General features: G+C 40.2%; 1 protein-coding gene and 1 long non-coding RNA gene across 2 annotated transcripts in view; one reads left to right on the top strand and one right to left on the bottom strand.

Annotated features, from left to right (window-relative positions):
• Positions 1–18,848, top strand: part of VPS35 (VPS35 retromer complex component) — a 32,188-nt gene extending 13,340 nt beyond the window's left edge. Inside the window, 12 exon segments of the mRNA XM_017880268.1 lie at positions 1,897–1,993; positions 2,095–2,243; positions 4,074–4,281; positions 4,692–4,847; positions 7,580–7,702; positions 13,228–13,407; positions 13,904–14,143; positions 14,524–14,563; positions 14,566–14,607; positions 14,610–14,639; positions 14,642–14,664; positions 16,197–18,848. Coding sequence (XP_017735757.1) covers positions 1,897–1,993; positions 2,095–2,243; positions 4,074–4,281; positions 4,692–4,847; positions 7,580–7,702; positions 13,228–13,407; positions 13,904–14,143; positions 14,524–14,563; positions 14,566–14,607; positions 14,610–14,639; positions 14,642–14,664; positions 16,197–16,376 — 1,468 coding nt within the window. The 3' untranslated portion in view covers positions 16,377–18,848.
• The window catches only part of LOC108534774 (uncharacterized), a 47,201-nt gene that overhangs the window by 7,562 nt on the left and 17,042 nt on the right, over positions 1–22,597 (bottom strand). Inside the window, exon 2 of the long non-coding RNA XR_001887025.1 lies at positions 20,551–20,674. This is a non-coding gene — a long non-coding RNA (uncharacterized LOC108534774). The remainder of the gene's footprint in view (positions 1–20,550; positions 20,675–22,597) is intronic.

The following is a 22,597-nucleotide window of genomic DNA, read 5'->3' as shown; positions in this document are numbered from 1 at the left end:
CCTTCCAACACTGGAGGATACATGCTCGGACTTGGCAGTAATGAATTTTAAACATTTTTTGAATTATTTGTCTCTGTTACATCTTTATCATACCAATGATCTTAATTTAATTATACTATAAATAATGTAGCTTTGTGATTATGAGTACTAGGTACTTGCCTTGGTTAGACACGAAAGAGGCTTAACTTAAATGTGCAGGAGACATGAAGATAATATGTTTATTCTGTGTGTTTAATTGATATTTAAAGACGTTGTGCAGACTTTTTTTTTAGATCATACAAATCCAAAAATCATATTGAAGAACAAAATTTGTTTTTTACCGTGATGTAAGTATCTTGCAGTGGGAACTCATTTGGTTTAGAGTAGCCATAAGACACAGATGATTGGAAATGTTCACGTAATCGCTGTATCATCACGTTTTCTTAAAGAAGAAATTTTAAGTATCAAATATGTTTAGTACATCCACTTTAAGTTTTATTTTCTTAGTTTTTTTTTTTTTTTTTTTTTTTCAGACAGAGTCCTACTCCGTCACCCAAGCTAGAGTGCAGCGGTGCTATCTTGGCTCACTGCAACTTCCAACTCCTGGGTTCAAGGGATTCTAGTGTCTCAGCTTCCCGAGTAGCTGGGATTACAGACATGCACCACCATGCCTGGCTAATTTTTGTATTTTTAGTAGAGATGGGGTTTTGCCAGGTTGGCCAGGCTGGTCTCAAACTCTTGAGCTCAAATGATCAGCCTGCCTCGGCTTCCCGAAGTGCTGGGATTACAGATGTGAGCCACTGTGCTTGGCCAATGGGTGACTTTTTTGCAGCCATGTTGTGTAGTAGTACATAATGTCTGTCCTACTACTTGTAAGCATTGTCATGAAACCAGAAACCTAAGTGAAGATTTATTTCTGCAGATACCTTTTGTATGTTTTTTGAAAAACTAAGTTATTCATTTTAAAGTCTGAGAATTCAGATAACGAAATTTTCCAAATTATCAGCTCAATCCTGGGCAGTAAAAATTCCATAGTGATTGGGCCCACTCTTAAAGGAAGCTAGTAACTGGATTTTCCTGTGTTGCCTGTAATGTCACTTACCCATCTCTGTCAGTAGTGATGCTTCTGGGCATAACAAAATGTGGATGTAGTTCTGACTGTGACAAACAGATAATGATAATGAACCAGACATTATTTTGAGTAATTTGAGATGAGGGAAATAAAAGTTAATTTTATGGATTTTAGACTTAGTTGTATTTCAAACTTCAGTAAAAATGCAGTATCTTAAAATAGTCTATGTACTTTTATTTTTTAAAGATTATTTATTTGAATCATGGTTGTTGAATACATTTGTCATTTCAATGCATTTCTGTCCGTATCTACGTAATTATGCTTCAAAGAGTTTGAGAGAATTATCTTGTTGAAAATCTCCTTAGTATGGTATGAAATAAGAATGCTGATGAAAAAAGGTTGCACTGGCAAAACTGTTTAGTTAAAAATGAATTGAGGAGGCCAGGTACAGTGGCTCACATCTGTAATCCCAACACTTTGGGAGGCCAAGGAGGGAAGCTTGCTGGAGTCCAGGTTAGTCCTACCCTGGGCAACATGGTGAAACCCCATCACTACAGAAAGCACAAAAATTATCTGGGCGTGGTTGCACATGCTGTTAGCCCCAGCTACTCAGGAGTCCTAGGTGGGAGGAGGATAGCTTGAGCCCAACAGATGGAGGTTTCATTGAGCTGAGAGTGCACAACTGCACTCCAGCCTAGGCGACAGAGTGAGACTCTGTCTAAAAAAAAAAAGCCTTTTGAGCTCATACAAAATATAGAAAAGCAATGAAGAATAAGATGTCATCCATGATCTCACTACCCAAACCCTGTATCTTTTAAAATAAAGGGGTTTTGTTTTTTTTTTAGATTAGCTTTATTTGCTCACCGTGAAGATGGACCTGGAATCCCAGCGGATATTAAACTTTTTGATATATTTTCACAGCAGGTGGCTACAGTGATACAGGTTTGTGTAGCATTTCTCCTAAGTTCTCAAAATTTTGAAACTTCTCTGCCTTCCTTTTACAATTGTTTAAAATAAATTGTATGGTTTTCTAAACATTCCAGTCTAGACAAGACATGCCTTCAGAGGATGTTGTATCTTTACAAGTCTCTCTCATTAATCTTGCCATGAAATGTTACCCTGATCGTGTGGACTATGTTGATAAAGTTCTAGAAACAACAGTGGAGATATTCAATAAGCTCAACCTTGAACAGTAAGTCAGTTACATTTTTGTAAAAATCCTCATAAAGACACTTTTGTCCTAGATTTGCTTTTCTTTCTCAATTGTTTTTTGAAATGCTGGCATTTGTCTTGTTTTAATCATGCATTAAGATTATCACTACTAGGGGCAGAAAGTGTTTACCAATTACTTGGTTGTGTATATTAATGAAATTGTGGTACCTATGGACTATAGGCAGTCTTCAGGGACCAGTGACTCCAATTTGGATCCCTTTCTGTGTATCAGGGGCATCAGTCTTTTGGCTTCCCTGGGCCACATTGGAAGAAGCATTTTCTTGGGCCACACATAAAATACACTATTACTAACAATAGCTGATGAGCTTAAAAAAAAAATCGCAAAAAACTGATAATGTTTTAAGAAGGCTTACCAATTTGTGTTGGGCTGCATTCAAAGCCATCCTGGGCTGCATGCAGCCTGTGGGCTGCGGGTTGGAGGAGCTTGCTGTATGTGAATGAGTTCCTAAACTGGTAAGGACACTTTGTCAGGCAGTATTTATTTCCATAAGAGGTGTTTTCCTACAAATGAGCATGTGGTGAAAAATGAAGGGTGTATATATATTTAAGGTGCAGAATTAAATTGGTTTAAATATCTTTTCTATTTTGAGCTTCGATTTTGATACCTTCAAGGAAGTATGAACAGTCTTGTTTCCAACTTGAAGTCTCCTCAGCTGTTCTGTCCTAGACCTATGGCGTCCTCTAGTGGCCACTGTGGGCAGCTCGGATCCTGTTACCTTGCCCCGCAGTTCCCTTCCTGCCCCATTCCCCACTGCTCTGGACTTGGGTCAAGCCAGGCCTGCCTCCCCCGCCCATATTCTTCAGAATTTTACCTCATGTCATCTTCCTCCTTTCTGTCTCCCTTCTAGTGGTTTACCTGCATCAAAAAAGTTTATTCTTTTTTTCCTCCGTTTGTGTTACCCTTTTTCGTTTGGTCATTTTAGTTTTGTGTGTGTGTGAACAGAAAATAAGTTCAGATATGGAATAAGTGTGAGAGAAAATTAAATGATGTGCCAGGTGTGGTGGCTCGCACCTGTCATCCCAGCTATTCAGGAGGCTGAGTTGGGAGAATCACTTGAGCCCAGGAGTTTGAGAACAGCCTGGGCAACAGAGCGAGACCCTGTCTCTAATAAAAAATAAAATTAAAAATTAAAAAAATTTAAATAAAAAAACTAACTAAATGAAGTATCTATGTCTTCCTCCCCAAGTGAATTTTAAAGTAAAAATAGACAAAATCATTGGAAATAACCTCTAAAGAGGTTGTAATAAATGCCCCAATATGCCTCAGTATCTACAGAATGCTTTTACTAACCACTACCTAAGTCAGTCAGCCTGCTTTTCCTTAATCACCAACATCTGATGCAGAAGAAATAGTTTATATATTTTTCTATTGTGTCGAATTGCTGGTTTTGCATGGATTCTTTTTCCTATTTATTTTCATCGTGAATATACAATACTTGTTGGCTGCCCCCTGGGAACCAAACTACCACTTAAAATACTTCCCTTAGAAATGTCATTGAATTCTAGACAGTCATCTTAACTCCAGCTATACCGTCTGTTCATGAGTTGGAAACTGTTTCTAGTTTTGTATCAACAGAAAAATAATAGATGAATATATATATTTGTGTTTAGATAAGTATTTTTTATCCTCTTGAAAGGAGGTTGTTACAGTCTTCTGTGGTGGTATGATTCACTTGACCCATTTCCTTTAATGTGTAATGAAAAATTTCAAATTCTTACAGAACAAGTGCTATTTGTGTATAGAGAAAGTTAATTTTGTTCATTAAGACTTCTGTTTTTCTTTTTGTAGTATTGCTACCAGTAGTGCAGTTTCAAAGGAACTCACCAGACTTTTGAAAATACCAGTTGACACTTACAACAATATTTTAACAGTCTTGAAATTAAAACATTTTCACCCACTCTTTGAATACTTTGACTATGAGTCCAGAAAGAGCATGAGTTGTTATGTGCTTAGTAATGTTCTGGATTATAACACAGAAATTGTCTCTCAAGACCAGGTAAGAGAATACCTCCATGCTATTTTAGGGATACAGTGTTACAATTTTAGACTATGGACCTAGATACCTGAGATGGGAGGGGAGGGTAATTCAATACTAAAGAAAATTTACAAGTAACTTACTCATTTCATTATGTAAATTAGAAAATTGGAGATGTATAAAGAATCATAAAACATTTATAATTCCACCAGGTAGCGAATAACCACTGTTAATTAACATTTTGTGCATATCTTTCCAGACTTTTGTCTGTATATGTGTGTATGACATACATGTGTATTGACTTTCTAACCGAAAAAAGGAATATCTTGTTGATACTGTATTGTAATTTTATAACTGGAAACACTTTTGACAGTGGCTTTGTATGCCAGTGGTTTCACATCAGTGGGTTTCTTGTGCCTCACATGTTACAGGTGGATTCCATAATGAATTTGGTATCCACATTGATTCAAGATCAGCCAGATAAGTCTGTAGAGGACACATGTCCAGAAGACTGCTGATGAGCAGAAGCCTTAGTGGCCCGCTTCATATCATCTGCGCGCTCTGAGGACCCTGATCACCAGTACTTGGTAAGAGTTTACTCTTAGATTATCCCTGTATCAGCTCCTAGTGAACACATGTTCAAGTGCTTAAATGGGTTTAATTCACCTTCTGGTCTTAAATGTTTGAAAGAATTGCCAAAAACTGAATTAAAGATTGACGTTGGACCCCGGAGGACGGAGGTTGCAGTGAGTTGAGAATTGCACCACTGTGCTACAGCCTGGGCAACAGAGGTGAGACTCCCATCTCAAAAAAAAAAAAAAAAAAAAAAAAAAAAAAAGATTCATGGCATCGCATGGGCCTTTTACTTTATATATAAATTAACACCATCATTGTTTTGTAAACTTCTGGAGCATGTGAGTAACAATTCAGTTGCTCTGATTTCTTTTGGAGCATCTGAGAATAATTTTTTACAAAAGTCTGTCTCTTTTTACTTGAGTGCCCATAAATTATTCTATGTTCATTTTTTCTGAACTATGGATTGCTACAATAAATTATAAAAATAAATTCTATATTTAATTTACTTTTAACAAACTTTGCAAGTATATAGTTAATATTTTGCATCATTGAAAATGTGAGTTTTTGTTTTTTGATGAAAGATTTAAAAATTCATTTTGCCCTTTATCGTTTAACTCTTTTTTTCTGATAAAGAACAATCACATGAGGTTCTCTCTTTATTATTGTTCCACAGGGAATCTTTTTGAAGATGGATAAACTATGTTGCCTGAGTTAGGGGTATCAGTGACCGATACTGAGATAATTTATTTTAGTGAAGGGTTAGCACGGTTGGCTGGCTTAATTATTGTTTGGGCAAAGTAGTTTAACTCATCTGATGCATAGAAGGCTGTTAGGCTGCTATGACGAAAAAGACATTTGCTTGAGGACGTCCTGACTGTTTCATCTCTTTCTGTTGACTTTCTTCATTGTAGTTGACACTCCTGTACTTCATAATCAGTGTGAAATAAGAGGCTGACTGCTGTTGATAGTGTGATGGTCTTTGTCTTGGCTTAGTAGCAAACATTCCAGGACTGTGGTATTGTGCTCTGTGAGCTATGTCATCTGTACAGAGTGACTGAGTATTTTAACTGATTCCCTTAAGTTTCTGTGTGAGATTGTGTGTGTCTGTGTGTTTTCATTTTCTATTGCATACCAAATGTAGTAGTTAGAAAGTATGCCTTCCGGCTGGGCATGGTGGCTCGCACCTATAATCCTAGCACTTTGGGAGATTGAGGTGGATGGGTCACCTGAGATCTGGAGTTCAAGACCAGTGTGGCCAACACGGTGAAACCCCATCTCTACTAAAAATACAAAAAATTAGCCAGGCATGGTGGTGGGCACCTGTAATCCCACCTGCTTGGGAGACTGAGGCAGGAGAATCACTTGAACCTGGGAGGTGGAGGTTGCAGTGAGTGGATATCACGCCATTGCACTGCAGCCTGGGCAACAAGAGTGAAACTCCGTCTCAAAAAAAAGTATGCCTTCTGCATGTGGCTGATTGGTTATTCCCATGTATAATGATCATTAGCTCTGTATTATCAGACTATGCCTATATACCCGAATGGCTCTTTTTCTGTATCATTATTCCCATGTATAATGATCATAGGGTCATTAGCTCTGACCGCCCGTAGGGAAAATGCATTCTCTTATTGATCTGCCATATCAGGAATTTCACAAAATCTGAATGTCATTGTGTCACACATACTAAAAAACATTTTATAAACTCTTTCTCTTGTAATTTTTCTGAATTGGCTATATGTTGTACCATTTCAGAAAAAAAATCCAAGGAAAACACAGAATTCGTGGAATATTTCACAAGTAGCTCTTTTAAAGTATATTAGCCTTTTCCTTGACTTAAACGGTCTTAATATTTTTTGGAATGAGGAGGTATGATGTACCAGTAATATGCATATAGTTGTTTTGTGTCATAGTAATAGTTAATATTACTGAGCGAATGCTTTGTGCTAAGTCGTGGTGAAACCTCACGTGTCACTTGATCTTCCCAGCAACCCTAGGAGTTTACAGAAACTTGCGGCTAAGAGAAGGTAAATAATTTGCCCAAAGCCACACATGTAACAAGTATTAGGATTTACTTTTAAATGTGAGTCTCTGAGTGTCTTCACAGCCTTCTTTTTTCTCTTTTTTTTTTTGAGATGGAATCTTGCTCTGTCACCCAGGCTGGAGTGCAGTGGCATGATCCCAGCCTACTGCATCCTCCATCTCCTGGGTTCAAGCAATTCTCCGGCCTCAGCCTCCCGAGTAGCTGAGATTACAGGTGTGCACCACCATGCCCAGCTAATTTTTGTATTTTCAGTAGAGACGGGGTTTACTTGTGTTGGCCGGGCTGGTCTCAAACTCCTGACCTCAACTGATCTGTCCACCTTTGGCCTCCCAAAGTGCTGGGATTACACACATGAGTCACCACATCTGGCCAGAGCCTACATTCTTTATCAATGCAGCATACTTTGCATGTGTGTATATGAAAATATATTTAAATATATCTTTGCTTCTAACTCACTACCTTGGGCAGGTTATACAACCTCTCTGAAACTCATACTTCCCCATTTGTGAAATGGAATTGTATCTGTCTCTGAATTGTTGTGACAACTTGAGGAGATAAGAAATATATAAATTGCCTACCATAAAGTATGGTACATTGTATATATTCACAAAATGTTAGCAATGATGATTAGAGCCCACATTTATTTCACAAATGATTAATCATAGTTTGGAAATTTTTTTTTCTTTAATGCTTTTGGGTCAGATTTTGAACACAGCACGAAAACATTTTGGAGCGGGTGGAAATCAGCGGATTCGCTTCACATTGCCACCTTTGGTATTTGCAGCTTACCAGCTGGCTTTTCGATACAAAGAGAATTCTAAAGTGGTGAGTTTACTTTTAAGTATTTAGGTACTTTTTTCCTTTTTCATCACTCTGAGTGTGTGTGTGTTTGTTTTATGTTATAAAAAATTTCAAACATACAAAAATAGACAGTGGTATAATAAAATCCCATTTTCATCAACTCTGTATTTGTTACTTATCCTGTGCTAAGTGTTCCTAACGGTGATGTTGGTCGATCACATACTAAATGAGGGATCACATAAAAAGCACTTAGAAATGCAAGATTAAAGCAGTATGAATTTATGCTGAAACTCTTTCCTAAGTTCTAATTCAGGTTAGCTTTAAAACCTAAGGAGAGGGTCTAGCATTGCAGTCATTTCTCTCTAAAGGCATATAATTGCATAATATCATGAGTTGTGGGCAACTTTTTATGAGTTTTTTTCTTCCTCAAACCAGAAGCATGGCTTGACTCTTCATGGTGTAATTTTGAAGAAAATACCTCAAGCTCATGTACCTGAAAGTTGGACAGTCAGGTTAATGTTAAGGAACAACCTCAGTAACTTAATTTTGTTTGTTTGTTTGTTTTGAGATAGGGTCTCATTCTGTCCCCCAGCTGGAGTGCAGTGGCTCAGTCTTGGCTCACTGCAACCTCCACCTCCTGGGTTCAAGTGATTCTTGTGTGTCAGCCTTCTAAGTAGCTGGGATTACAGGTGTGCACCACCATGCTCAGCTGATTTTTGTATTTTTAGTAGAGACAGGATCTTGCCATATTGATCAGCTGGTCTCAAACTTGTGGCCTCAAGTGATCCTCCTGCCTCAGCCTCTCCAAGTGCTAGGATTGTAGGTGTGAGCCACCACACCTGGCCTCAGTAGGGACTTGATTTTCTCATAATAGAGAAAAAAGGATGTATTAAGTAGACCTACCAGCATGAAACAGCAGCTTTTGGCCAATTTTTATAGGCCAGCTTATCATTCACTCTTTACCAGCATTTACGGATAGAAATTTGTGAATATAACAATAAAAATAGCAACTACCCTACATTAAAAAGCTATAGTAATTAAGACAGTATGGCAATATGGTACTGGCATAAAAGCAGACACATAGACCAATGGAACAGAATAGAGAGTCTAGAAATAAACCCATACATGTGCAATAAACTAATCTTTGATAAGGTCACTAAGAATACACAAAGGGGAAAAGGATGGTGTCTTCAATAAATAGTATTGGAAAAGTTGGATATCCACATGCAAAAGAATGGAATTGGACTCTCATCTTGTACCATATATAATAATGAACTCAAAATGGATTAAAGACCTGAAACCATAAAGCTCCTAGAAGAAAACATAGGGAAAAACCTCCTTGTCATTGGTCAGTGATTTTTTGGATGTGAAACCAAAAATCTAGGCAACTAAAGCAAAAATAAACAAGTGGGACTCTATTAAACGAAAAAGCTTCTGTACAACAAAGGAAACAATCAGCAGAGTGAAGAGACAGCCAATGGAATGGTGGAGAATATTTGCAAACTATACATCTGAAAAGTGGTCAGTATCCAAAATATATATGGAATGCAACTCAATAGCAAGCAAATGAATAACTTGATTTAAAAATGAGCAAAGGATCTGAATAGACATTTTTCCAAAGAAGACATACAGATGGCCAACTGATACATGAACAGATGTTCGACATCATTTATCAGGAAAATGCAAATCAAAACCACTATAAGATATTACCGCATATCTGTCAGAATAACTGTTACCAAAAGGACAGAAAATCAAGTGTTGGCAAGGATGTAGAGAAATGGGAACCCTGTTTATTATTAGTGGGAATATAAATTAGTATAGCCATTATAGAAAACGGTATGGAGGTTCCTCAAAAAACTGAAACTAGAACTACCATGTGACCCTGCAGTCCCACATCTGGTTATGTATTCAAAGGAAAGGAAATCAGTATCTCAAAGAGATATCTGCACTCCCACGTTTATTGCAGCAGCATTCACAATGGCTGAGATACAGAAACAAACTTACTGTCCATCGATAGATGAGTAAAGAAATTGTGTTTTGTATATATGTGTGTGTATATACGTGTATGTGTGTGTATATATATTTGTACATACATTCTCTACATAGTAGAATAATATTCGGCTATAGAAATGAAGAAAATCTTGCCATTTATGACAATAGGGATTAATCTGGAGGAAATTATTCTAAGTGAAATAAGCCAAACACAGAAAGGCAAATATTGCATGACTTCACTTATATGTAGAATTGTTTTTTAAGTTGAATTCATCCAACCTGGGTAACATAGCAAGACCCAATCTCTATTAAAAATTAAAAGGCCGATTGTGGTGGCTCACACCTATAATCCCAGCACTTTGGGAGGCCAAGGCAGGCGGTTCACCTAAGGTCAGAGTTCGAGACCAGCCTGACCAACACGGAGAAACCCCCCTCTACTAAAAATACAAAATTAGCTGGGCGTGGTGGCTCATGCCTGTAGTCTCAGCTACTCGGGAGACTGAGGCAGGAGAATTACTTGAACCCGGGATGCAGAGGTTGCAGTGAGCCGAGATCACACCATTGCACTTCAGCCTGGGCAAGAATGAAACTCCGTCTAAAAAAAAAAAAAAAATTAAAAAATTAGCCAGGTGTGGTGGTACATGCCTATAGTCCTACCTACTCAAGAGGCTAGGGCAGGGCTGGGTGTGGTGGCTCATACATGTAATCCTAGCACTTTGGGAGGCCGAGGTGGGTGGATCATCTGAGATCAGGAGTTTGAGACCAGCCTGGCCAACATGGTGAAACCCTGTCTCTAGTAAAAATACAAAAATTAGCCAGGCGTGAGGGTACATGTCTGTTATCCCAGCTACTCGGGAAGCTGAGGCAGGAGAATCACTTGAACCCGGGAGGCAGAGGTTGCAGTAAGCCAAGATAGCGCCACTGCACTCCAGCCTGGGCGACAAAGTGAGACTAAAAAATGGTTGAATTTGTATAAGCAAAGACTAGAACACTAGTTGCCAAAGAATACAAACTTTCAGTTATAAGATGAAAAAATTCTGGGATCAAAATGATTTAGGGCAAATAAATAAAAGTAACTAGTCTTTACTTATTTACTAGCATTACTTACTGTGTTGCCATACACTGCACCAAGGTCTGTGACTGTCAATGTCACCTTTTTTTTTTTTTTTTGGAGTCAAGGTCTTTGTCACCCAGACTGGGATACAGTGGTATGATTACAGCTCACTGCAGCTTCGAACTCTTAGGCTCAAGTGATCCTCCCACTTCAGCCTCCTGAGTAGCTGGGACTACAAGCATGTGCCACCACACTGGCTAATTTTTTATTTTTTGTAGAAACAGTCTCACCGTGTTGCCTAGGCTGGTCTGAAACTCTTGGGCTCAAGTGATCCTCCTGACTCCTTGGCCTCCCAAAGTGTTGGGATTACAGGCATGAGCCACCATGCCCTGCCTGTTGCTATCTTTTAAAAATGAAAAGAACTGATTGCTTTAACAAGAAGAAATTTGGATAGTCAATCATGATAAAATATTTAACCTTGCTTGTAATTACAACAGTGAATCTTTTAAGAAATCAAATTGGCAAAGACAAAAATAAGGTTTAGCAATTGCGATGGCGTGATGAAAATTCATTCTCATCTAATGTTGGCAGTGTGAATTACTGTAATACTTCTAGGAAGTTGGCAGTATGTAAGTAGGGTGTTAAAATATCCAATAATTTTACTCCAAGTGGAATTCCAAGAATTTATACTAAGGGAATAATTAGGGTCTCAATAAAGCTTAGTGTATATAGAACATTGATTGTAATATTAGAGATTATTTCTAAAAGGGAATAGTTAAATAAATTATGCCTTAGCCAGTCTCTGTAATATTTTCTAGTCATTACAATGATTTTAAATTAGTATCAGGAAAATTGTTAAGACAAAATAAGTGAATGAAAAATTAGAGCTGGGCGCGGTGGCTCACGCCTGTAATCCCAGCACTTTGGGAGGCCGAGGCAGGCAGATCACCTGAGGTCGGGAGTTTGAGATGAGCCTGACCAACATGGAGAAACCCCGTCTCTACTAAAAATACAGAATTAGCTGGGTGTGGTGGCACATGCCTGTAATCCCAGCTATTTGGTAGGCTGAGGCAGGAGAATCACTTGAACCTGGGAGGCGGAGGTTGTGGTGAGCCGAGATCGTGCCATTTCACTCCAGCCTGGGAAGCAAGAGTGAAACTTCATCTCAAAAAAAAAAAAAAAAAGAAAAATTAGATACAAATTACTTGAATCAATTTTGTTTAACTCTCAAGTAAGAAAATAAGGCCTAGATGCGGTAGTTCAGGCCAGTAATCCTAGCACTTTGGGAGGCCGAGGTGGGTGGATCACTTGAGGTCAGCAGTTCAAGACTAGCCTGGCCAATAAGGTGAAACCCCTTCTCTACTAAAAATATAAAAATTAGCAGGGGTGTGGTGGCACGCTTGTAATCCCAGCTACTCAGAAGGCTGAGGCAGAATAATGGCTTGAACCCAGGAGGCAGCGGTGGCAGTGAGCTAAGATTGTGCCAAAGAGAAAAAAGAAAACCACACACAAAAATTCCAGTTACATTTACGTAGAAAGAAAGGAAGACATTTAGCATCAGAATTTTACCAGTGATCATCCCTGGTAATTTAGGGTAGATTTAGGGATGATGTGTGGATGATTTTGTGTATTTTTCTAATTTTCTCCAATTTGGGAATGTTACTTACGAATCAGAAAAAACAAATATCAGCCAGGTGTAATGGCTCATGCTTGTAATTCCAACACTTTGGGAGGCTGAGGCGGGAGGTTTGCTTGGGGCCAGTAGTTCAAGATCAGCCTGGGCAACAGAATAAGACCCTGTATCTACAAAAAAAAAATAAAAATTAGCCTGGTGTGGTGATACGAGCCTGTAGTCCTAGCTATTCGGGAATCTGAGGTGGGACCATCGGTTGAAGGCTGCAGTGAGCTGTGATCACACCACTGCACTCCAGCCTGGGTAGCAGAGCTTAAAAAAAAAAAGGAAAGAAAAAACAGATGGGGTGCGGTGACTCACGCATGTGATCCTAGCCCTTTGGGAGGCTGAGGTGGGCGGATCACTTGAGGTCAGGAGTTACCAGCCTGGCCACCTTGGTGAAACCCCGCCTCTACTAAAAATATAAAATTAGCTGGGCGTGGTGGCAGGCACTGTAATCCCAGCTACTCTGGAGGCTGAGGCAGGAGAATCACTTGAACCCAGGAGACAGAGGTTGTAGTGAGCTAAGATTGCGCCACTGCACTCCAGCCTGGGCAACAAGAGCAAAACTGTCTCATAAAGAAAAAACAAATATCAAATACGTTAACATTGCAAAGGCAGTTTAACTTCAAATGATGTTTTGAGAAGACATCCTGCTTGATTTACTTGTGTGCCCTATAACTGAAGCAGAGAAGGAAAATGACAGGAAAACTGTGCGCTCAACTTAGCGTGTTCACTATTTTGTTCTATTAAAAGTTTTAAATAAAATGGAATCATGGAACAAGTTAATTTTGAACTTAAGGTAACTTAAAATGTTTTTTCTTGTTTTAGGATGACAAATGGGAAAAGAAATGCCAGAAGATTTTTTCATTTGCCCACCAGACTATCAGTGCTTTGATCAAAGCAGAGCTGGCAGAATTGCCCTTAAGACTTTTTCTTCAAGGAGCACTAGCTGCTGGGGAAATTGGTTTTGAAAATCATGAAACAGTCGCATATGAATTCATGTCCCAGGTGATAATCTGTTCTTTCTGTGTTGTCACGTCAGCTCTGCTGAGTTCAGTTGCTTGTTTGCAGGCATGGTGGTAATGACATGAATTTACTCTTCTTTTACTGAATATGTAACTACCACCTTCCCACCATCATGGAACCTCTTAATATCATTGTCATAATTGACTGGTATTGATCATTTGCTGATGAAATCTAAGATTTCCAAGTGGGTCATGGTAAAAGTGTTCCATGGAACATGAAATTTGGGAAATGCATTCCATTCCCAAAATTCAATTTGGGAACCCTGGTTAAACAAAGTTGAAAGAAGTTTCTTTATTGCAACTTTTTAGCATTTTTACCATCTCAGCTGTGTCCTGTGGCTCTCGAGAGGGTGCAGCATATTCTGATTTGAAGGCTGCAGAAGTCTCACAGGATGGAGGTTCGGTGAGAAGTACTTTGGAAAATGCTCAACTAGAGGATGGTTGGTTCTTGAAAGTCCTTTCTGCTTTGTGTTCACTAGGCCTTTTCTCTGTATGAAGATGAAATCAGCGATTCCAAAGCACAGTTAGCTGCCATCACCTTGATCATTGGCACTTTTGAAAGGATGAAGTGCTTCAGTGAAGAGAATCACGAACCTCTGAGGACTCAGTGTGCCCTTGCTGCATCCAAACTTCTGAAGAAACCCGATCAGGGCCGAGCTGTGAGCACCTGTGCACATCTCTTCTGGTCTGGCAGAAACACGGACAAAAATGGGGAGGAGGTAAGGTCATTCCTGACTGCATGATAGCAGACAGGATCGATAACAGGGATCGGTTGCCATGGCCTTGTGTTCTGGAGGTGAAACATTTGGGGTGCTTGGAAATCTGATGAAGAGAATTGCTTTGTTTTGTTAAAAAAGAGAGTCTCATCCTGTAATGAAGCCTCTGCTTTGAGGATATTGTAACATAGCAAGTTGAAACCACTACCTGTTTTTAAAAAAATACAGCTGTATACTTCAAAAGAAGAAGGAGGAGAATGAAAAGGATTTAAATTTGTTGTGTCCCTTTAGAACACGAAAGAGCACGATAGTGTTGTGTTTCTTTGTATGAAAACGGGACGTTTTGTTTATCTCTTCACTGTCCCCCTGCCCTTTTATTTTAGCTTCACGGAGGCAAGAGGGTAATGGAGTGCCTAAAGAAAGCTCTAAAATAGCAAATCAGTGCATGGACCCCTCTCTACAAGTGCAGCTTTTATAGAAATTCTGAACAGATATATCTATTTTATGAAAAGGAAAATGATGCGGTAAGTGAATTAGTAAAGTGTTGATAATAAACTAACATTTTCCCTTCCTACTCTTAGGAAATTTGGTATGTACAAAAGTTTATCATTCTGATACTTTAATCACTTTTCATTTGAAAAATATAAAATAATTTACAGATGTCAAGTAATAGGCTAATTTGTCATAATGTTCTAGTTTAAGACAATTCCTAGGCCAGGCACAGTGGCTCACGCCTGTAATCCCAGCACTTTGGGAGACCAAGGCAGGCTGATCACCTGAGGTCAGGAGTTCGAAACCAGCCTGGCCAACATGGTGAACCCTCATCTCTACTAAAAATACAAAAATTAGCTGGGCGTGGTAGCAGGTGCCTGTAATCCCAGCTATTTGGGAGGCTAAAGCAGGAGAATCGCTTGAACCCAGAAGGTGGAGGCTGCAGTGAGCCACAATTGTGCCATTGCACTCCAGCCTGGGCAACAAGAGCAAAACTCTGTCGCAAAAAAAAAAAAAAGGCCGGGCACAGTGGCTTACGCCTGTAATCCCAGCACTCTGGGAGGCTGAGGTGGGCAGATCACGAGGTCAGGAGATGGAGACCATCCTGGCTAACATGGTGAAACCCTGTCTCTACTAAAAATACAAAAAATTAGCTGGGCGTGGTGGCGGGTGCCTGTGGTCCCAGCTACTCGGGAGGCTGAGGTAGGAGAATGGTATGAACCCAGGAGGTGGAGCTTGCAGTGAGCCGAGATCATGCCACTGCACTCCAGCCTGGGTGACAGAGCAAGACTCTGTCTCAAAGAAAAAAAAAAAAAGATAATTCCTAAATGCAGTATCCTTTTAGCAATACAGTTTTGGTCAAGATTTGTAAGTTAAATAAAATTTTCCTTTTTTTTTCTTTTTTTCACAGACTCTTGCTCTGTCACCCAGGCTGGAGTGCAGTGGCGCAATCTCAGCTCTTTGCAACCTCTGCCTCCTGGGTTCAAGCAATTCTCATGCCTCCGCCTCCTGAGTAGCTGGTATTATAGGTGCCTAGCACCACACCCAGCTAATATTTGTATTTTTAGTAGAGATGGGGTTTCACCATGTTGACCTGGCTGGTCTTAAAACTTCTGACTTCAAGTGATCTGCCCCCCACAGCCTCCCAAAGTGCTGGGAGTACAGGGATGAGCCACAGCACTGGGGCCAATTTTGCTTGTTTTAAAGGGTTGTTTGGGTTTTTTTGATAGTCAGTAGATGTTCAAACTAGGAATTGTATCCCCATCTTTCTTTTTTCATAATTACTTAGGTAATTGATGAGAGTAGCAGAAGCTCCTCAAAGCAATTTTATTAAATTGTGTTTAGCTGGGCGTGGTGGTGCATGCCTGTAATCCCAGCTACTGGGGAGGCTGAGGCAGGAGAATCGCTTGAACCCGGGAGGCGGAGGTTGCAGTGAGCCGAGATCTCGCCACTGCACTCCAGCCTGGGCAACAGAGTGAGATTCCATCTCAAAAAAATAAAATAAATTGTCTTTCATTTTTTGTGGTATGTGCTTGATCATGAATTTGTACATATTCTTTTGTAGGTGACAATTCAGGTTTTAAACCAGCTTATCCAAAAGATTCGAGAAGACCTCCCGAATCTTGAATCCAGTGAAGAAACAGAGCAGATTAACAAACATTTTCATAACACACTGGAGCATTTGCGCTTGCGGCGGGAATCACCAGAATCCGAGGGGCCAATTTATGAAGGTCTCATCCTTTAAAAAGGAAACAGCTCACCATACTCCTTTCCATGTACATCCAGTGAGGGTTTTATTATGCTAGGTTTTCCTTCCATAGATTGTGCCTTTCAGAAATGCTGAGGTAGGTTTCCCGTTTCTTACCTGTGATGTGTTTTACCCAGCACCTCCGGACACTCACCTTCAGGACCTTAATAAAATTATTCACTTGGTAAGTGTTCAAGTCTATCTGATCACCCCAAGTAGCATGACTGATCTGCTATTTAAAATTCCTGTGATCTGTAAAAAAAAAAAAAAAAAAAAAAACCCACAAGCACTTATCTTGGCTACTAATGAAGCTCTCCTTTTTTTTTGTTTGTTTGTTTGTTTGTTTGTTTCATTGTTGATTGTGTATTTTCTTCATTACTGGGGAGTACTAACCCAAAAGTGTCTGTCTCTTTTGTTCTTTAGTCCAATTTGAGATTAATTTAGAAGAAAGGAATACTGTATGTGAAATTCAGCTTGGGCTTTTCCCTAAATTGCAAGATAAGGCCATGTGTAAGATTTTCCCTAAAACTAGAATATATTAATGCATGTTTGAGAATTTTAAAGCACCATGGTCAAAACGAGAAGTTATATTTTGCATATTTGGACTCAGCCATCCATTAAGAACCTGTGTTGTCCTCTGGACATATTTATCAATATAATTCGGTTTTAAATAGTATAAAAGAAAATTTGTGATCTATATAATTTATGTATCACCTTCATTGTAAATTTAGCAGGAAATGCATCACAATTATGATTTTTTTTTTTTTTTTTTGCACCAATGAAACAATAAAGTTGCTATTAACAATTTTGGAGCTTTTTTTCCCCTTTCATACTATCTTTAATTGATAAAAAGAACTAATAGAATGGCTATAGAGTTTAATAGTCATTCTCATATATTCACAGAGCTCACTTAACTCTAGTTTTAAGCACTTGTTGAACAAGGCAGCGTCTACTCTTAGTCATTTATACCCCTTTTCTTTCCTCAACTTTACCCTGCTTTTCCCAAGGCATGGTGAATTCACATAAACCCCCCAAAGGCTCACCAGCGATACTAGTTACCTACTATATAATAAACCATCCCAAAACTTAGTGTCTTAAAACAGCAAATATTTATCTCACAGGTCTCTGGATCAGGAATTTGGGAGCAGCTTAGCTGGTGGTTCTGGCGAAGAGTATAAGGCAAAGAGTATAAGGTTGCAAGCAAGATACTGGTTGGGGCTGCAGTCATCTGACACTTTAACTGGGGCTGTCTTCTCTGCTCACTGACCTGGCTGTTAGGCAGAGGCCCCAGTTCCTCTCCTTGAGGGCGGGGGCCCCAGTTCCTCTCCTTGAGGGCCCTTCCATAGAGTGTCCTCACAGCACGGTGGCTGGCTTTCCCCTGAGTATGAAAGCAAGAAGGAAACCACAGTGCCTTTCAATGGCCTCCCTGTGGAAGTGACACTCTCAGTTTTGCCTTATTCTGTTAGTGGGGAGTCACTAAGTCTAGCCTATATTCAAGGGTAAAGAGAATTAAGCTCCACCTCTTGAAGGGAGAATTTATAGACATTTTCAAATGACTACCTCACTTAACCCCTCACCATTTGCCCTCCCATTGCTAGCACTTGATGACTAGCCCTTGCTGGGGTTTACGTGAACAGATGTTTCCCAAAGTTATAAAATTAGTACCACTAAAATGTATCAAATCTTAAGCCATTCTGTGGTATGTCATAGTCCAGCAAACCCTTTCTGTTATTTGCAGGTGTTAGTTTACCCTGTATAAACCTGATTATGGCTTGACATATCCATATGATTTACATGTTTTGTGAAATACAGCTGGAATAGTAGAAAAGACATGAGAATACTTGAATTTGAACTGATTTGGAGAGGCTGGTTTACAGGTAAAATAATGTCAGTACAGTGTATAAATTATCTCTTATTTTCTGGGTTGAGGTAAACCCAATTTTAAAAATAATAAACCAACAAAAAAAGTAAACAAAAGTGAAAGCAAAGCGGTGCTGGTATCCTTAACTTACAGATTTTTTTGTTGTTGAACAAAAACTGAGTACCAGATATAGTTAGGCACTGAGTCTAAAGGTGAAGAAGATCATAGTCCCTAGCTTCAAGAATGTTAGTCTGCTGTGAAGACAGACCCGTAGTTACAGAAGATGGTAAGGGTGTACCCAGGAGAGCAGTGAAGAAGAGCTTTAAGGGATTGGAGATGTGCAAGTTCTGCAGAGGGTTGTGTGAATTCTCATGCAACGTCAAGTCCAATAGCCTATTTAGCCTTCTGAGGCCAGTGTTTTGGCCTGCAGTTCCAGGCTACTCAGATAGACCCATGGACTGAAGCAAGTTGTACTCTTGGCTGTCTGTAGTGAAATAGGTATTTAAAAATTGACTTGGCATTTAAAACCTTTTATAGCAATTTGACAGAGTAATTTTATGTCTATCGGATGTAATAAACATTTGGCTTTGTGTTTTGTGTGTCTGCTATTCCCTGTTCTCCTTTTTTAGTAATTTTTATTGTATCTTACAAAAAAAGTACCTGTCCTTAAATGGGGTGTGGTGGGGAATCCCTCACAGGTGGATGGAAATGCTGAACCAGGGCTAGGAATAGCTCAGGAGGACACATCTAGGACGATGCTGTGACTGGATGAGAGATGCCTGCTGTGTTAGACTTTCCTGCTCTCCCATTCCTGTCTCCATGCAGGAAACTAGTGATTCTTAGAGTCTGGATGATCCCTTCTTTGCCTGGAAATCCATGTGCCTGACTCATCCTCAAGCCTGAGATTGGTGGTCATCAGGTTAATGAACTGCGAAAACACCCTGTCCATTAACAGCCCTTGCTGATACACACAGCTCAGAGAGAGGCGTTTGAGTTGATCAGGCATCAGAGCACCTAGGAGAATGATGATGACTTGTAGTGTACAGTTCATGTGCAACTCTCAGAGCCATTGAGAAATGTGACAGACCTCAAGGAATAAATGCACCACCACAGGCACTGAGGGGATTTAAACACAAAGTCTAGGTTCCAGAGAGACCTGTTACATTTGCTCTCTCATTCAGAGACCTCAAGGTAATAAGCTCAAGCAGAAAGGATTTCCCAACAGAATTGTGTTTGACAATGGGAATCTAGACTGCATATTGTAAATGAAAGGTAGAGAAATCTGTGCGGGAGACCTTCCTGTTTGCTGGGGTTGGTCCTATGGAGATGCTGTGGGTATGGACAACAGACACTGATTCAGGTGCCAGTATCTACACATTTGCCGCACACTTGAATTCCCAAGAGTAGGGACTTGCCTTAGGTTTGATTAAAGACAAATGTTTCCTGGCTTGTAGTAATGCAAAACAGTTCATTTGGGATGGTCTTGTATTGCTGATTACTCCCATAGGGCACCCTGCATTGTCCAACAAAATGGTCCATGCTTCCAAAATCTTTGGAGATGGACTGTATATTTTATTTTTTTGAGACGGAGTCTTGCACTCACCCAAGCAGGAGGGCAGTGGCATGATCCTGGCTCACTGCAGCCTCCACCTCCTGGTTCAAGCGATCCTCCTGCCTCAGCCTCCTGAGTAGCTGGGATTACAGGCGTGCACCACCATGCCTGGCTGATTTTTGTATTTTTAGTAGAGACGAGGATTTCACCATGTTGGCCAGGCTGGTCTCGAACTTCTGACCTTATGATCCACCCGGCTCAGCCTCCCAAAGTGCTGGAATTACAGGCACGAGCCACCTTGCCCAGCCAGAACACACTCATTGCTGTGTTCAGCCTTGCGTCAGTAGTGTTTTCCAATAAGTAAAATCTCAGGCTGTGACTTAAATCCATTTTCACTTAGCGAAATAGAAACACAAGGAAACCTTTGGACGCCTCATAACTGTTGGGAAAGGGCTATTATCAATTGTGTTTCAGAGTCAAACTATAAATTACTTCCCAAGGTTAGTTCAACCTATGCCCAGGAATGAACAAGGACAGTTTAAAGGTTAGAAGCAAGCTGGAGTCAGTTGGGTCTGATCTCTTTCACTGTCATAATTTCCTCAGTTACAATTTTTGCAAAGGTGGTTTCAAATGCTTTGCTGACCTCCCATAAACAAGGACGAGCCAATTGTAACTTCAGGTCTGTAGTCCAAGTCTAGTTCCCAAAACAAAAGTCCATTGAATTGCACACTGATCGATAATATTCATTACAAGCTTACCTTCCCATGTGCAGAGCAAAGACAAGAGGAGATCAGCCATTCCTCCACCTACCCAGAGACGTTGCATTGGATACTGTATCTTCTGGTATGGTTTTGCAAATGTAAAATGTAAAATCTATGCACACTGACAGGAAGGGAGAAAGAAAAAAGTAAAAGAGGGAGGGTAAGAAAAACAGTAAAATGTAAAATCCGCCTGATAATATTTTTAGAAATCAGGTTCTATCATTGTTTTTTCAAGCCTTGTCTTTTATATACACAAAGGTGATGGAATACTTTCATATACTAGTACTGTAAATTAAAGATAAAACCCTAAGCCCCCCAGCTGACTGACTGGACTACCTTTTGGCCAAGGAGACCCCAGTGAAACCTGAAAAACCAAGTTCTCGGCCATGATGAGAAGGAAGGTTGGACTTGCCCCATTGCACCGCCTTGCTTTTGGAGTTTAGGCACAACTGACCAGTATTAAGGTTAAAAGACAGATCACTGGCTGGGCACGGTGGCTCACGCCTGTAATCCCAGCACTTTGGGAGGCCGAGGCAAGTGGATCGCTTGAGGCCAGGAGATCAAGACCAGGCTGGCCAACATGGTGAAACCCTGTCTACTAAAAATACAAAAATTAGCCAGGCGTGGTGGCCCATGCCTGTAATCCCAGCTGCTCATGAGGCTGAGACAGGACAATCATTAGAACTTGGGAGGCTGAGGCAGGACAATCATTTCAGCTGAGATTGTGCCACTGTACTCCAGCCTGGGTAACAGAGAAGACTCCCCCCCCCCACAAAAAAAAAAAAAAAAAAAAAAAAGAATCATTACTGACACTTGTTTGAATTTGGAGGAAAGGAAAGAAAACAATATAAGACTGACAAAACACTGGCAGGAAGATACTAAATTATAAACAAGGCCTAAGTCCATTGTAAGGTAGGGGTTAAGTCATACCTTACAAACCATGAAATCCTCATTTAAATGGGTTTTTTATTAACTCAGAATAAAGCGGCTTACCTTCCAACCTGACTCTCAAAAGGCATCGCATGACTGACAGCAGACCACCTCCCACCTTATCAGAACTTAAGCATTCCTTTCTACTGACTTCAAGTCTTTAGACGAAGCTTAACTCTTTCAACCAACTACCAACTAAAGCATCCCTAAAACCCACCTATGACTTGTAATCCGCAGCTCTGAAATGTCCCGCCTTTTCAGACCAAACTAATGTATATCTTCCATGTATTGATATGATTTTATCAGCAATTCCTGCCTCCCTAAAACATATAAAACCAAACTGTGGGCTAGGCATGGTGGCTTATGCCTATAATACCAGCACTTTGGGAGGCCAAGGTGGGCGGATCGCTTGAGCCCAGGAGTTCAAGATCAGCCAGGGCAACATGGTGAAACTGCATCTCTACAAAAATACAAAAGCTAGCCGGTCATGGTGGTGCACACCTACAGTCCCAGCTACTTGAGAGGCTGAGATTGGAGGATCACCTGAGCCTGGGAAGTTGAGGCTGCAGTGAGCAGTGGTCGCGTCACTGCACTCCAGCCTGAGCTACAGACTGAGACCCTGTCCCAAAACAAAAAAACAAGAAAAACTGTAACAACTGCTCCAGGCGCACTTTCTCAGGGCCTCTTGAGACTGTGTTTCCCAGGTCATGGTCACTCACACTGGCTCAGAATAAACCTTTAAAAAATATTTTATAGGTTTTTTTTCCATTGACAGTACAAACAGGCCAGGCGTGGTGGCTCACACCTGTAATCCCAGCACTTTGGGAGACTGAGGCAGGCGGATCAACTTGAAACCAGGACTTTGAGACCAGCCTGGTCAACATGGTGAAACCCCATCTCTACTAAAAATACAAAAAAATTAGCTGAATGTGGTGGCACACACCTGAATCCCAGCTACTCCAGAGGCTGAGGCACAAGAATTGCTTGAGCCTAGGAGGCGGAGGTTGCAGTGAGCTGAGATCTCCCCACTGCATTCCAGCCTGGGCAACAGAGCAAGACTCTGTCTCAAAAAAAAAAAAAAAAAAAAAAAAAAAAAAAAAAAAAAAAAAAAAAA

The sequence above is a fragment of the Rhinopithecus bieti genome, unplaced genomic scaffold (genome assembly GCF_001698545.2).
Source record: "Rhinopithecus bieti isolate Rb0 unplaced genomic scaffold, ASM169854v2 scaffold_12138, whole genome shotgun sequence".
Lineage (NCBI taxonomy): Eukaryota > Metazoa > Chordata > Mammalia > Primates > Cercopithecidae > Rhinopithecus > Rhinopithecus bieti.
This window is presented reverse-complemented; position numbering and strand designations above follow the sequence as displayed.